Below are 13243 nucleotides of genomic sequence, written 5' to 3'. Positions count from 1 at the left end.
ACGGGCCGCCACAGTGCCAGGGATCTGGTGGTTTTAGGATCAGGATCAGGCTCGCCTCATCCCTTTTGAATCAGGGCAGAGTTCGTACACTTGGATCACGCTAGGGCCATCGCGGTCGCCCGTCTTCGGGTTCCGTCGTCTGCTAAACCACGTGAACTTCGACGTGCGGTCCAATGAGAGCACTCGCCACCGTTGCAGTGCGGATTTGACGACACCGGATATAGTTGGGCAACCCGCTGCTCGATCATTTCGAGACCGGACGAAAAAAGTAATAGCTGGGAAATTCCGAACGCACGGAAAGTGCCACGCAAACATGCAAGATTGCTTGACTGCTCGGGATCTGGCAAAAAAAGAAAGGAAAAAAAGAGAGAAAAGTTGCCACCAAATGGTCACCACTCGCCATGATGCTGCGAGGGTGTCCGCCTTGGCATGAGTTGTTGACTCGGCATTACTCTCAACGGTGGTTATCATCGCGATGTTTGTTTGGGTTTGAGACGATTATGTAAAGGTGTATGCTGGCCGATATCACGCGGGTACGATGCTGTTATCTCATTGATACGCGCAAAGGTTGACAGCAACTCCAATAAATTTTCCACTAGACCCCGTGCATCCTCATTTGTTTTATCACAAATCTGAAAATGCCCCACTGAGCGAACGCGACCACTTTCGCGTGTATCAATGAGATAAAGGCATCGGATCCGTGCGATATCAGCCGGCATACACCTTCACATAATCGCCGCAAACATAAACAAACATCGCGACGATAACCACAGCTAAGGGCAATGCCGAGTCAATAGCTCATGGTAAGGCTTACACCTCCACAGCAACACAACCACAGTGGGACAGTCGGAACACTATTTGCCTTTATTTCTCGTAAGAGCCGCTAGGGTTGCCCTCTCCCCGAGTTTAGCTCCTCCAGTCGAAGTGGCGTTCCAGTTAACTCTGCCTCGAGATTGTACATCGGATTCCCGCATACTTGGGAACCCGCTCACCCTTCCTCCTCTCCCTGTTAAACGGTGGGCGCGTGTCCATTGAAGTATCCCGCTTTCGGTGGTCCTGTGCGCTTGGATGAAATGATCATTTGGAGGATATTGGTCACTGCCACCCGCATGCCCAGATCAACCGAAAGCCCAGAACCTCCGAATATTTTATTGGAGGAAATGAGCTTTTTGGTTGAATTGGGACGTCGGTGGAAATGGGCGTTTGGACGGATATGATCTGCTACCAATACCTCGTTTTCGTGTATTATAATACAGATACAAATACATTTCAAAATGAGTATTATAATACATAATACAAATACTCAAAAGTATTACAGTAATAGTATTATAATACAAAGTATTACTATTACTGCCCATCCCTGACTGACACTAACTGACCAATCATTGACCAATCATCATCTTCATCGCGGAGTAGGAAAGCCGCTTCTGCCCTCTTAATAACTTCTAAACCTGTAAAAAGCGAAAAACCATTTGTGCGTTTAGACAAGAAAAATGCAGGGGGAAACGCTCTGTAACACGTTTCACACCGTGTTTCTCCGCAAAAAATTAGTACGCTGCCTCTTACAGAGCCCCTATCCGTCCATGCTCTGTACTGTGCGCATCAGTCCTAAACCACCCCAAGCGCAATGCAGGCACTCAAAGGGCATAGCCACCAGACCCAGGTATGTATGTAACCCTTGCCCTTGATCATACACATCGAACTGAACATAGAACCCACTCCCCTCCCTCGCACTCTAAACCTTCCCTAAAAACCGTTCGGACTTCCGGCGCCGCATATCGGTGGGAAGCCTTACTAGAACCAGTAGTTTGTGATTACTCCCAACAGAGGGCGCGAGGCGCTTGCGTTATAAGTCGTGCAAGCGTGCCTACACTTTGTCAGGAACACAAAGTCTGGTGCTTTGTGGCGCAACCTTGAATCCTTTTCAAAAGATAAGCATGATACGAATGCACATGCAACTTGCGTTTCAAGAACACCTTTACATTCCGTTTTGTACAGCACGAAATACTCCGGATTCATACAAACAAAATCGCTTCACAGACGCCAGTAACACAAAATCGTACACGGCAAATACGCACAATTTATTCAACTTGTACTGGCTGTGAAAAATTAAACAAACGTATGTGAACTGCGGAGTTTTGCCGTGTCTGTGTCCGCGGCTCCAAGTCGTCCATTTGTGGTTCGAAATCATCCACTAACTCTACGGAAGACGTGCGGACGTCGACGTCAATCAAGCCCGGAAATTGCGATTGTATTTGCAGAGCAATGTTCACAGCTCTGTTCACTGCAGCTCCTAAGCCATGGATGAAAACTTCACGATGTCCAGAGGTGACAAGCTTCCGACAGCGCTCGAGCTGCCCCTTGAAGTCAGTCTTCGTGTTCACGTACACGTCGTTCTTACGACGTGACAGATAAGGCGGGAGCCTTTTCCGAAGCTCATACTCTTCGGGGTCAAACTTCATCTTCTCTTTGTGTTCTTCTGCCGATGTTGTCATACCTGGTTTTAATCGCTAAAGCACACCGTAAATTGATAACTTATTGATATAGTGGTTTTGCACGCAAACACTTTACGACTCTCACAATGCACACAAAGCCTCCTAGACGCAAAGGTTTACGGACCTCACGTACTTGAGCTCGGTAAATTGTTTGACTCAGGAGTTCGGGTTACACGTAATGAAACTGACGAATTCACGTCGGGCAGTGCGCCTACGCTTGCTTCGATGTGGGCGCCGCCATATTCGTTATGGTAACCTCGATGTCGATGGCACTGAATTACGAAGATAGAGCATTGGATGGAGGATGAGGACGTTGAAAATGAATAGAACGGAGTAAAAAAAAATGTTGAATGAAGTATCACAGAAATGACAAATTTTGATTGTGTGGTTGTTTGTCGCGCTTTCTTTCTTTTTGTCTTGCCTGAGGCGTTGATTGGGTTGATTCAGTTTTGGTTTCTATATAAAAATCACCGTAAGCCGCACGCGTCATTCTCGTTGCACGTTGCACGATTTTCCTCTTTTCGCTGTTAGTCCTGCACTGAGGCATCCCGTGCGTGGTCGAATCCTGACATACCGGCATGGGAGACTCGGGCCAACAAAAGTACGTAATGGTTCTCCTTACCGTGATAAGTAGTCAGCCACTCCACAGTTATTTTCATGTTGACGTATCTGCAGGGACCTTGTTGGAGCAGAGTACGGCTTTACGAACTATAGGTAAGATGGAGTAAAGGTTGTTGCCCGTTCAAGGTCTGCAAAACTTGCTATTGATGTTCGTTCAACAGCATGTCCCGCATGGCTGACGTGTCAAGCTCAGACGAGAATGCTGGTGGCAAAAGTAGCGTTGTTCGAGTGGTGGTCGTCGTAGTCATTGGCATTTGCCTCCTGGCAGCAGCGATTTTCGGCATTTTCATGCTCTTGAAGAACGCAAAGCGTACGTACCCTTAATGCCGTTGTTCATGTCTCAGAGTAATAGTGCACAAGTGAAGTACCGTACCTTCGAGGCACTTCCCCAAATTGTGCCTTGATTGCGAATATCGAAGTACCCACCTGTGCGCCGCAATGTGCGGAAAGTACGCTAACTTTTGCGTTGTTTTGGACTACGGTGTCCGTGCATTTCTCATCCCAACTTCGAAACCGCCCTCGGAGTTCCTACATGCACAACTCGACGTTATACCTGCAATGAATAATTTGTCTGCACGACCTTCCGACACCTGTTAAAGGAGTAGTGAAAACCTCTTCCGTTTCTTTTTTTTTTTTCTCTCTCTCTCTGCTGCTGCTGCGGGTTGTAAAGCAGACACCAGGCGACCTTCGTACAAAAACACATAAAAAACTTACCTACAACGCGCCCTCTAGAAACCCTTCGCCCCCCCCCCCCCCCCAATCTCCCGTGACGCAGCAAGACCCGATGGAAGAGCCCTTCACGTGGTACCCTCACGGCTCCTTTCCATGCTGGTGCTACGTCACGCGGGGCTCTTTACGTCACGACAGCGGTTCAGGCCGCGCTTCCACGGTTGACAGACGATTGATTTTTCAGGGCGCTTTGGCGAATGGGATGCGGATTTTGCGCGGTCGCCTTCTGATATATTTCTGATGAAATTGGTTATGATTGGTAATCATAGGTATATCTTCAGATTGGTAATGATTATATAGTCATTCATTAGTTATTACACAACTTTTGCAGAGGCACCCGTGACAGGGGGACCATCTTGTAAGGAACACTCCCGTAACTTTTTCGTGAGGACACTGCGTGTCGTCTGGTTCGAATACGCAGGTTAAACTCATGTGTTGCGCAAGCCTTTATGGGCAGCGCGCCCTGATAACATAGCATACCCAAAAAGCAAACACGGATTATAAATGTGAACTTTTTGGCGAACGGCAATGTGTTTTGCAACGAAATTTTTCCCAGCTGCATTTAAAGGGTATTTATTTACATTTTCTGCTTTTGATGGTTATAGCAACCGACGTCAGTTTCTCCACCAAATCAACACAGGACAGAAACGATCCGGCCCCAACGCCAGGTGAGGAAGAAGGCATTCATTAATTAATTTAATTGTATACGTTTAATACTTTGACCTCGTTCCAGCAGACCCGAACCGTGAGTTGCAAATAGTTACCACTTTAGTTACTTTAACTATAATAATCCGATATGTTGCGCTTGCTCAATTCGCTCTACAAGGGAACAGTTACAGCTTTCTTTTTGCTTTACAGCCGGAGGAAATTCGACAAGTTAGTAAAGCAACAGCTGATGTTTGTTGATAAGTGTTGCAATGACAGAAACCGAAGTAGATTTTCACGCTGCTAGAGGTTACTCCTCGTATAGAGTGCTCTTCCGAAGCTTTTATACTTAGGATTCGCACATTTATCAGAGAATGCACTAGAGCAGTGGTTTTCAAATGGGGGTCCATGGGGGTTCAAGGGTGCTCGCGAGGTCCTCACTTGTCGGTGAGCTTACTACTACACCTGCGCGCGCGTCTTCCGCATGCAGATACAGGTATGACACTTTCTATTAGTAACATAGCTCCGTGCACGCTACGGCTCACTGGTAAGAAAAATAATGCACTCATAAGCTATTCACTCATTCACTGCTACTTGTGTAATAAAAATACTAAATTATCTCAGTTTTCAAGCAGTATATATAGCTATGTATAGCTTGTGCTCGTGCCTGCGTGTGGACCTTAAAGGGATCCACTCCACGCGGCCCCCATCACAGCCCAGAAGGGCTCCTTGACACATGCACGACTGAGAACCACTGTACTAGAGATTCATTTTTACGTGCGTATCAATTGCTTGTCACAAGAAAAGGGTCCAACCGACCGAATGTTTTCCCTTCAAGATGTCACGACTACAGACGCACTACCCCCCATAGGATTTCAACGCGAAGCCGAAGACAATACGTCCGCTATGAAATACGGTACGTTACTGGAAACTATATTAGTGAGTTTTGGTAAATCTTACGCTATCGCCTTTGCGTACGTAAGGGATAGCGTTGGTGGTTCTGCGCACGCGCAAAACATAAAGAAGGCTTCGTGCAGTGTCCCTTACGTACGCAAAGGTGATGGCGTACGATGCACTATTGTTTAATTGCGAGCGCTTTGTAGTTTGGCGCACCATAGCCCGAGTAGCCTTGGCATCAATAAAACTCAAATAATCATCATCATCATCATATTACGAGCGCATATGTGGTACACTTCTAATATGATAATTGAACTTAATGATGCAGACGCAGTATTAGGTAAGTATTCGAACTGTAAGGTGCTGAGGTAGAGAATTTGAGCCCCCTGTCCCTTACTCCTTCCTGCTGTCCTAGCTCTCTCCATCTGTCCACATCTGTACGCCGCTCATAGCCGCAGTTGCTTCGCGGCGCTAACACGAAATTAAAAAGAAAATTGAATTTGAGATTTAGCGCGCGTACAATGGAACCGAGAGACACGGAATTATACACGAGACAATTTCTTTTATTAGTATTTCGTGTCGCCCTTATAATTTTATTTATATTTACCAATATTTTACTATGCCCCCTTATGCCCAAGCTGCACCTTGCGGCTTTTTGTGCTCGGCCCCACCCATCGCTGAATGGGAAATAAACAATTGAATTGAATTGAAATTGAATGTCGTGTCTCTCGGGGTTCCTATTTCGGTATGTACCAGCTTGTCTGCCTGCGGCCTTTTCCTTTCTGTCAACGTAAAGGGGCATTAAAGTGAGAAAATGAAGAAAATGATTTATGAGGAAGAGAACCTGCAATTTTCCCTCTCCCTCTCAAGAATCCTGACAATGCGGAGCGCGCTCTCATTGGTCCCCGCAAACGATTTGTCCAATCATCGCGGGAGATCGTTTGGAGAGATCAATCCGAGGCCTCTCCGCATTGCGGGGCTTCTTGAGAAGGAGGGGAGAGGGAAAGCGTACATTGCTGTTTCTTTCCCTCATAAATCATGAATGACGCAGCCGAAATATCCAGCATTCCTTTTGTGTTGATGTCAACGTAATGGCGTCTTGCAATCCGCGAGGAGAAATTTGTGCACTTCTGTGCCCCTTTAAAGGAAGTTGCAACACTTTGCGTCATGTAGGCTGGGGCCAGCTCCGGTGACATAGTGGTTAGGATGATCGCTCTCCACGCCGAGACTGGGAGGTGACGCAGGTTCGAACCCCGCCGGCTGTGCTGTCTGAGGTTTTCCCTGGGTTTTCCGGCAGACTTTCCAGACTAATGTCGGCACAGTTCCCCCTGAAGTCGGCCCAGGACGCATACTAACCCCCCTGAGGAGCCTCGGCCATCCCCATTTGTTGTCGAAAGCACATGACGTCGCCTGATGCCGCCTCACCGATCGAGACGCCTGCTGTGATTTCAGAGCCGGACGAGTCCCGGTCTTCGCGGTGACGATCTCCTTCGCGTGCATTGCCCCCTTTGCTGTAAAGCTTGGCATACATGTTTACGTCCGTGCGAATAACCAACGTTTACATTGATTCGGAAAAGCTTTGGGCAAAGTGTCGCAACCCCTTTAACGCGTGCTTCCTAATTGCTAACTATACTATAGGCACTATGCTATATTGCTATGTGTGCAAGTTGTGCAAGTTGCTGGCACGGTAACGATTGAGTTCATCGGCGCTGGCAAGACGTTTAGCCGTTAATTATTCTATTCCCTCTGCTTTAGCTCTTCAGCTGGATGACGCCAAGCCTTCCACGAATTCCAGAATGTCATTCGGTAATGTTGCCGACAACAGTTGCGTTATATTTGTGCGTAGAGGCAAATTGTGCATATCGGTGACCATAGACTGAATTCTGTGTGCCAGAATATACCCAGGCACAAGTTGCACCATTTCGTGCAAAGCTAGACATGAGAGTTATCGTGGTCGTTGTGGTTGCCGTCGTGCCTGAGGTCCTTTAGAATGTTTAAACTGCCACTGCCGACTCAAAAAAAAATATCACATGAAAAATTATATAAACTATGGCGTCTGTAAAGAAGAAACGAATTTCCCTCTGTGTAGGATTGTACCAGGTTAATGCAGGAGCAGCAAGCCTTGGGAAGAACGACGACTGGAAGAAAATATATAGCGAGCTGATGGGTACGTGTAATTCCACGAACTGCATAACTGAATGGGACACTTTTATGGGGCATGCACTGACGCAGTTCTGTTGCAGACGCAACGTACGCCGCGGATGGCGATACAGGTAATATGTGACGTTTGTTTTATCTTTTATGTTCAATGTGAATAATTTATCGCATTTCTCGGTATTAAATAGGCTATTTAATGTAACACTAAGCACACGGGTACAGCACTAAAGATGGGTATACGGAAACTCGACGTAACACCGAAGCCTCTAGTATACATGTTAGAGGAAATGTAGGATCTCAGGGCGAGAGTCACCTGTTCGAAATATCAACGCTCTCGTCCTAAGGCTTTTCGATTCCTAACATTCTGCATCACCAGATTATCACAGCATGCTTTGAGAGATTGCTAACACTAAGATGATCTCGTAAAATTAACCGTAGCATGCCCAGGGATCGGAACCGTTATTTCTTTCGCTTCGGGTTCAGCTCCGCAGCAGCGCAAAATATCGGTTCGAACCGGTTGAGGAAAGTGAATTTTGAGCGATTGCCATGCGTTAAAAGCAAGCACATCCTTACGATTCTCAAACAACACAAACGTACTTTTGTTGCTGTTGTTGCCGACAGAGCAGTGGTGACACAGCAACACTGCGTGTTACAGATCTGCGTTTCAGGTGCGACGTTACTGTAGCATACTGTACTCTCTATGTTCACTCATCGTATATATACAACCTGTTACATCCTCGTCAGGGACTGACCGTTATTTTCACAGCCCAAAATGAAAACTTGGGGTTGCTGGACGACAAAGATCGCGTACGAGGAAGGCCAAAAGAACGCCCTCAAAACTAGCACAAATGAATGAACGCAATAGCAGCGACGAGGAAATGCCTCGTGCATTTGGGTTGTAGTTTTGTTTTGTTCAGTTTCGGTTTCAAATCTGTTTGCTAACGCGGCTCAAACCGCTGTGTAAATCGAGGTTTCGATCTCTCACAACGCACATTACGTCATAACCGTTTCGCGAACCGGTAACCGCCTAAATTTATTTCGGTTCAGTTCAGGTTCGGTTCAACGCGAGAAAAAAATAAAGTTTGTATCAGTTCAGCGAAAAATACGAGTTGTCAGCGGTTTTCGGTTCGAGTTCAGTTTCGTTTCCGATCCCTGAGCATGCCTACAAATGACGTCTACTACACACATACGATGTCACTTCAGATGCAGTTACCTCGCCGCCTACCAGCTACAACGGTAAGTCACTGAACGCTGTGCCAGGGATAGTTCTCTAAGGGTCGCGCTGTTTCTGCGCGGAAACTTTGCAGACTCACCGAGAACTAGCGTGCATAGTGTTCGATCAACACCACGGCGACGAGCAGAACCAGCAATTGAACTTCAAATATTCGGTAACCTTTGAACTCGAATCTTTAAAACATAACGTTGTAGCGTTGCAGGCAATTTGCGTCCTTGTCTGTCATATACTGTCACATTACAGATCCATCTTCCTTAATATCGCTGAACGAAACGGATGATACCAGTAATATTGAAGGTAACTGTAGGTTGCTAATATTTGCATGATATTTGTACTCGACATTGAATTCATGCACTTATTACCTAGCGCCGGTCAACGTAAAAAATCGAACGCTTCACTTCGGTAAGCACCAAAGAGGTTGCTAGACGTCCGTTCTGATCACTCTTTCCCTTTCTGGATACCACTATAGCTTTGCCGAATACCGACAAGTGTACCGTATGTGCCGGTGAAGGTGAGCGAATAAAATTTTTGCAAATTTATTTCCTCTGGACAGGAAACTAGCAATAATAATGAGTGAAACGCCGTCGTGTTTCCTAATGTTATCGCATGTTTTGCCAATTTCTGACTATCATTTATAAAATTTTGTTTTGAACTTCGAAGTACGCGCATGAATGGCAATGAACAGAAATGTGTGCTCCTACAGAACTGCAAAGCCTCCGTACAATGTGCGCAATTAAACTGTGCAATTCACTCATTGAAATATCTTTTGGGTATCTCAACGAAATTTGCACGTGTGCATATTGCATTCCATCATACTGTAATACGCGATTCGGTAGCGAAAGACAAACTCAATGTACATGCAATGTTTTTTTTTTTGCACGGCCTTTGTAACTTCGTGAGGGTCGGATGGTGAAGTACTCTCGCGTTTGGTAGTAGTCACTACACCGCTGAAACGTCTTTGCACGCGTTTGGGGCTGTGTGATTTGCACATCGGGTTGTTTGAACCAGGGATGCAGAAAATAGGCTTGTGGTGGCTTTAGTAGTACGCAGCATCACGCCTAGGTCGCTTCATTTAGTCGCTGTCGTCTCGTTCGCTCTGTTTCGACAGTCTTCATTTTAACCTGCAATGAATTACTGAATGAAGAATGCCTGAAGCGCCCGCTTTACTATCATCACACTCCATTGCAACAACGCACCATGAATATGCCAGCTCGCAAAGAGGAGCCGGGGAGATGCATACTACTTGCATGCTTCTCCTGGATGCCTGACGTCAATGCCGTGAAAGCACGCTTTACAGGAGACCGTCACAGACGGACTTACATGTTTGGAGAACGTATTCTGCGTTAAAAATTTGAGCTGGAGCCGTTTTCATTCTGTCACCGAGGTCATATCTGGACAGCTTAACATGAGCCCGAACGAATGCTTTCCTTTCCTTCCTTCAGTGGCTAGGTTGAAGCAGCTTATAAGCTCGACGAAAGCGCCCTGCAACGACTTCTACGAGTTTGTGTGCGCTAGATTCAGCAGAACACTTAAGCTGGTTGGCAACGTCAAGTTCGTGACGTCACCCATCAGCCAAGACATTATCATTGCCAAGAGCGTCGAAGATAAGTTGTGTGTGCTTGCAGGTTAGTGAATAGAGAGGTCAGATAAAAAATTAGATAAGATGACACGATCACCTGGAAAGATTACCTTTCAGGGAACAAGGAAGCAGGATGGGCACACAAGGTAGCGTGGGACAGCTGCGTGTTAGGTATGAATGCAGACCTGCATACACGACCATTCGACTGTCCGTGTCCATGTCCATGTCCATGGTGTTGCACTTCAGGGGTGGATCCAGACAGAGATGGGGAACAATGCATAGTGTCGGTATAGTACATTACATCTCGGTAAATCAGTAATGATAATGCACTACATTTTATGGGTGAGTAATGAGTAATGGACTGCCTTTGCTTTTGGCCGGGGAATGGCATTACTCTCTGCTTGGGTTGAAGAGTCGGGTATTGTCTAAATCCAACAGTTATGAACTGTGCCTGTCACAGGCAAGGGAAATGTCCAATCTAGTTTTTCCCGGCCACATTTGTCACCGACCAGGTCATCAAGATGGAGGACAGGGTCCAAGTTGGGTCCCTTGAACTACTTCAACGTTGCAATTACCCATGGTTGCTCATTCAGTTTATGCATATTGCTCTCATCTCTTGAAGTCATTCACAAGTAGCGATCTTGCATAAAGTATAACTACTAATAAGTAGTACTCAGTAATGTCATTACTTGATTGCGTTACAAAGCATGAAGAAGTAATGAGTAATGTAATGAATCAACTTTCAAAATTGTAACGAGTAATGGTAATGCATTACAAAATGAATTCATTTTCCCAAACTGTGTAAAGGTTTCCTCGCAGCCACCTTGCGACTCTTTTTGACGTTTTTCAGTCACATCAGTTTCTAACGTCATACATTGTTTTCACGCAGACAAGCAAAGCCCCACGACTTCAAAGTCGGTGCTTCGTCGTTTAGTTGAAGACCTTGGACTGGTGGGCTGGCCGTACAACAGCCGCGAACACTTCACCGAGGGCACAGTTGCAAGAATCACAGCTGCCCTCGCTCGACAACTGGGCCTAAACGTGCTCTTTGGAGTCGGTCTAGTGTCACTGGTCGCCGATGACCATTCAAGACACTACTTCAGCGTACGGCACAAACTACAACTACTACTACGATCACAACAAATGACATATCTTGCATAAAGAAACTTGATAACAATGTTAAGCATAAGTGTTTGTACTTGTCAACTTCTCTTTTTTTTTTTTCAATCAATCAATTTTTACGGTATTGAAAGCAGAGAAGATAAATGGACGCGAAGAACGTCGGCAACGTTTTTGTCTGGTTCCCTTTTGTCCTACATTCTAAGAAAAAAAGGTAGAATTTCCTACCCAAAGTTGCAGCAGGGCAGTACTTCTACCATTTTGTGCAAATCCACACGCAACTTCTACCCCGCCGGTATAAGCGATGGCGACCCTTTCCCATGCTCCTCTCTCTCACGTTTGCTCTAAGAGAAAATGGTAGAGTTTCCTACCCAAGCTGGTAGAACGACAGATTCTACTCTGTAGTTTGTTTCTACTCTGCAGTTATACCCAAAAGGTAAAACTGGTTGGAATAGAAATGTGGTTGCAATGCAGCTCTTCCGAAATGCTTAGAGTATGCTTAGAGTGTATGCTCACTAGTGTAATATGTTTTGTTCAGTCAATTTGCTCTTATAGATAGAAGAGCCTGACCTGCTTCTACGATCTTGCAACACCATCAGCCCAACGCGCGAAGTCACTTGGTACTCTGAGCTCGTCAAGGCGGCCATACTCATATTGACATCTAACATCACTGGCATAATCGACATACAGGAAGCCATCTTCAGTATATCCTGCAGTCTTGCTAAGGTAAATCTGAGAGCTTTCGGACCGTAGCACAATTTTCAATAGGCCTTTTTAGAAAAGCAAGCGCCACCTGGTGGCACGCAAAGGCTCATGGGAACTTAGAGCGCCTTAAAACATTACGAGACGACCAGAGGCGGAGGTAGAAGAACAACAACGTTCCCGGTGTGCTCAGCAGCAGTAGTGTCCCAGCCGGATAAACCATAACCGAAGCAGACGACAGGAGAGTGCCCCTCCAAGTTCCCATGTTGCTTTGCGCCGCGCGCTTGGTGGCGCGCGCATCTTTTTAAAATCGTCTATTAGGATTGGAAAGTAGCGAAACATCGTATCGCGGAAGTTCTATTTTCGGCAGAGCTGAAAACCAAATCATATGCTTTGTGAACAAAATGTTATACCGCACTCTTACAGTCGATAGAATGTAATACTGTGTGCTTTCGCGCATCATCTGCATCGACTTTCGTTTTTCTAATACAACTCATACACATTGTTTCTCCTACTTTGTGCCACTGAGCTATGCAGTGTTCCGATCCTTAGGCTGCATCCAGAAAAGAAGAACGCACCTATATTTTTCAACAGACCACAATTCAGCCACTGATGAGCATGAACACCCTGGTGATGCCAATCAAAGCCTTTCTACAGGACATCACAACCCTCAGCATGGACGCCAGCATCGCGATCAAGCACCCTGCGTTTATCGAAGTACTTCAATCACTTCTCCAGCCAGAGAACTAGTGCGTATACATAGCATTCTATACGGCGGAATGGGCATAGGTCCCTCTGTGAACTTTTGAACGCTCAAAACAGTACTAGTATTTGTAAATAGCTTTGTTTAGTGTATAGGTGGTCGAAATTATCCGCAGTCCTATACACCTGCGGCACGTGCAGTATGTAGCCACACGAATGCTGGCAGACTCACCTTAAGTATAAATCTGCTTCCCATTACTTTTAATCAATAGCGAGTAAATAAAATGGTATGCTGCGAAAGACCTCGCACGTGTCTGTTGCCACGGTAACCGACGCTCGCCCGCGTCCGCACGCAATGAAACG

General features: G+C 46.0%; 1 protein-coding gene across 1 annotated transcript; it reads left to right on the top strand.

Moving 5' to 3' along the window:
- The first annotated feature begins 3027 nt into the window (after nt 1–3027).
- Nucleotides 3028–12928, top strand: LOC135400624 (uncharacterized). The gene is made up of 21 exons (XM_064632454.1): nt 3028–3096; nt 3171–3209; nt 3278–3426; nt 4177–4203; nt 4451–4513; nt 4579–4590; nt 4704–4721; nt 5329–5406; nt 7143–7193; nt 7477–7554; nt 7631–7660; nt 8748–8780; nt 8852–8932; nt 9022–9075; nt 9145–9180; nt 9248–9289; nt 10221–10391; nt 10442–10528; nt 11247–11461; nt 12032–12202; nt 12731–12928. The coding sequence occupies exons 1-21, from the start codon at nt 3074–3076 to the stop codon at nt 12926–12928; spliced, it is 1656 nt and encodes a 551-aa protein (XP_064488524.1). The 5' UTR covers nt 3028–3073.
- The last annotated feature ends 315 nt before the right edge of the window (nt 12929–13243 follow it).

The sequence above is a fragment of the Ornithodoros turicata genome, chromosome 7 (assembly GCF_037126465.1).
Source record: "Ornithodoros turicata isolate Travis chromosome 7, ASM3712646v1, whole genome shotgun sequence".
Taxonomy (NCBI): Eukaryota; Metazoa; Arthropoda; class Arachnida; order Ixodida; family Argasidae; genus Ornithodoros; species Ornithodoros turicata.
The sequence above is the reverse complement of the archived record's forward strand: the minus strand, read 5'-3'. Positions and strand labels throughout refer to the sequence as shown.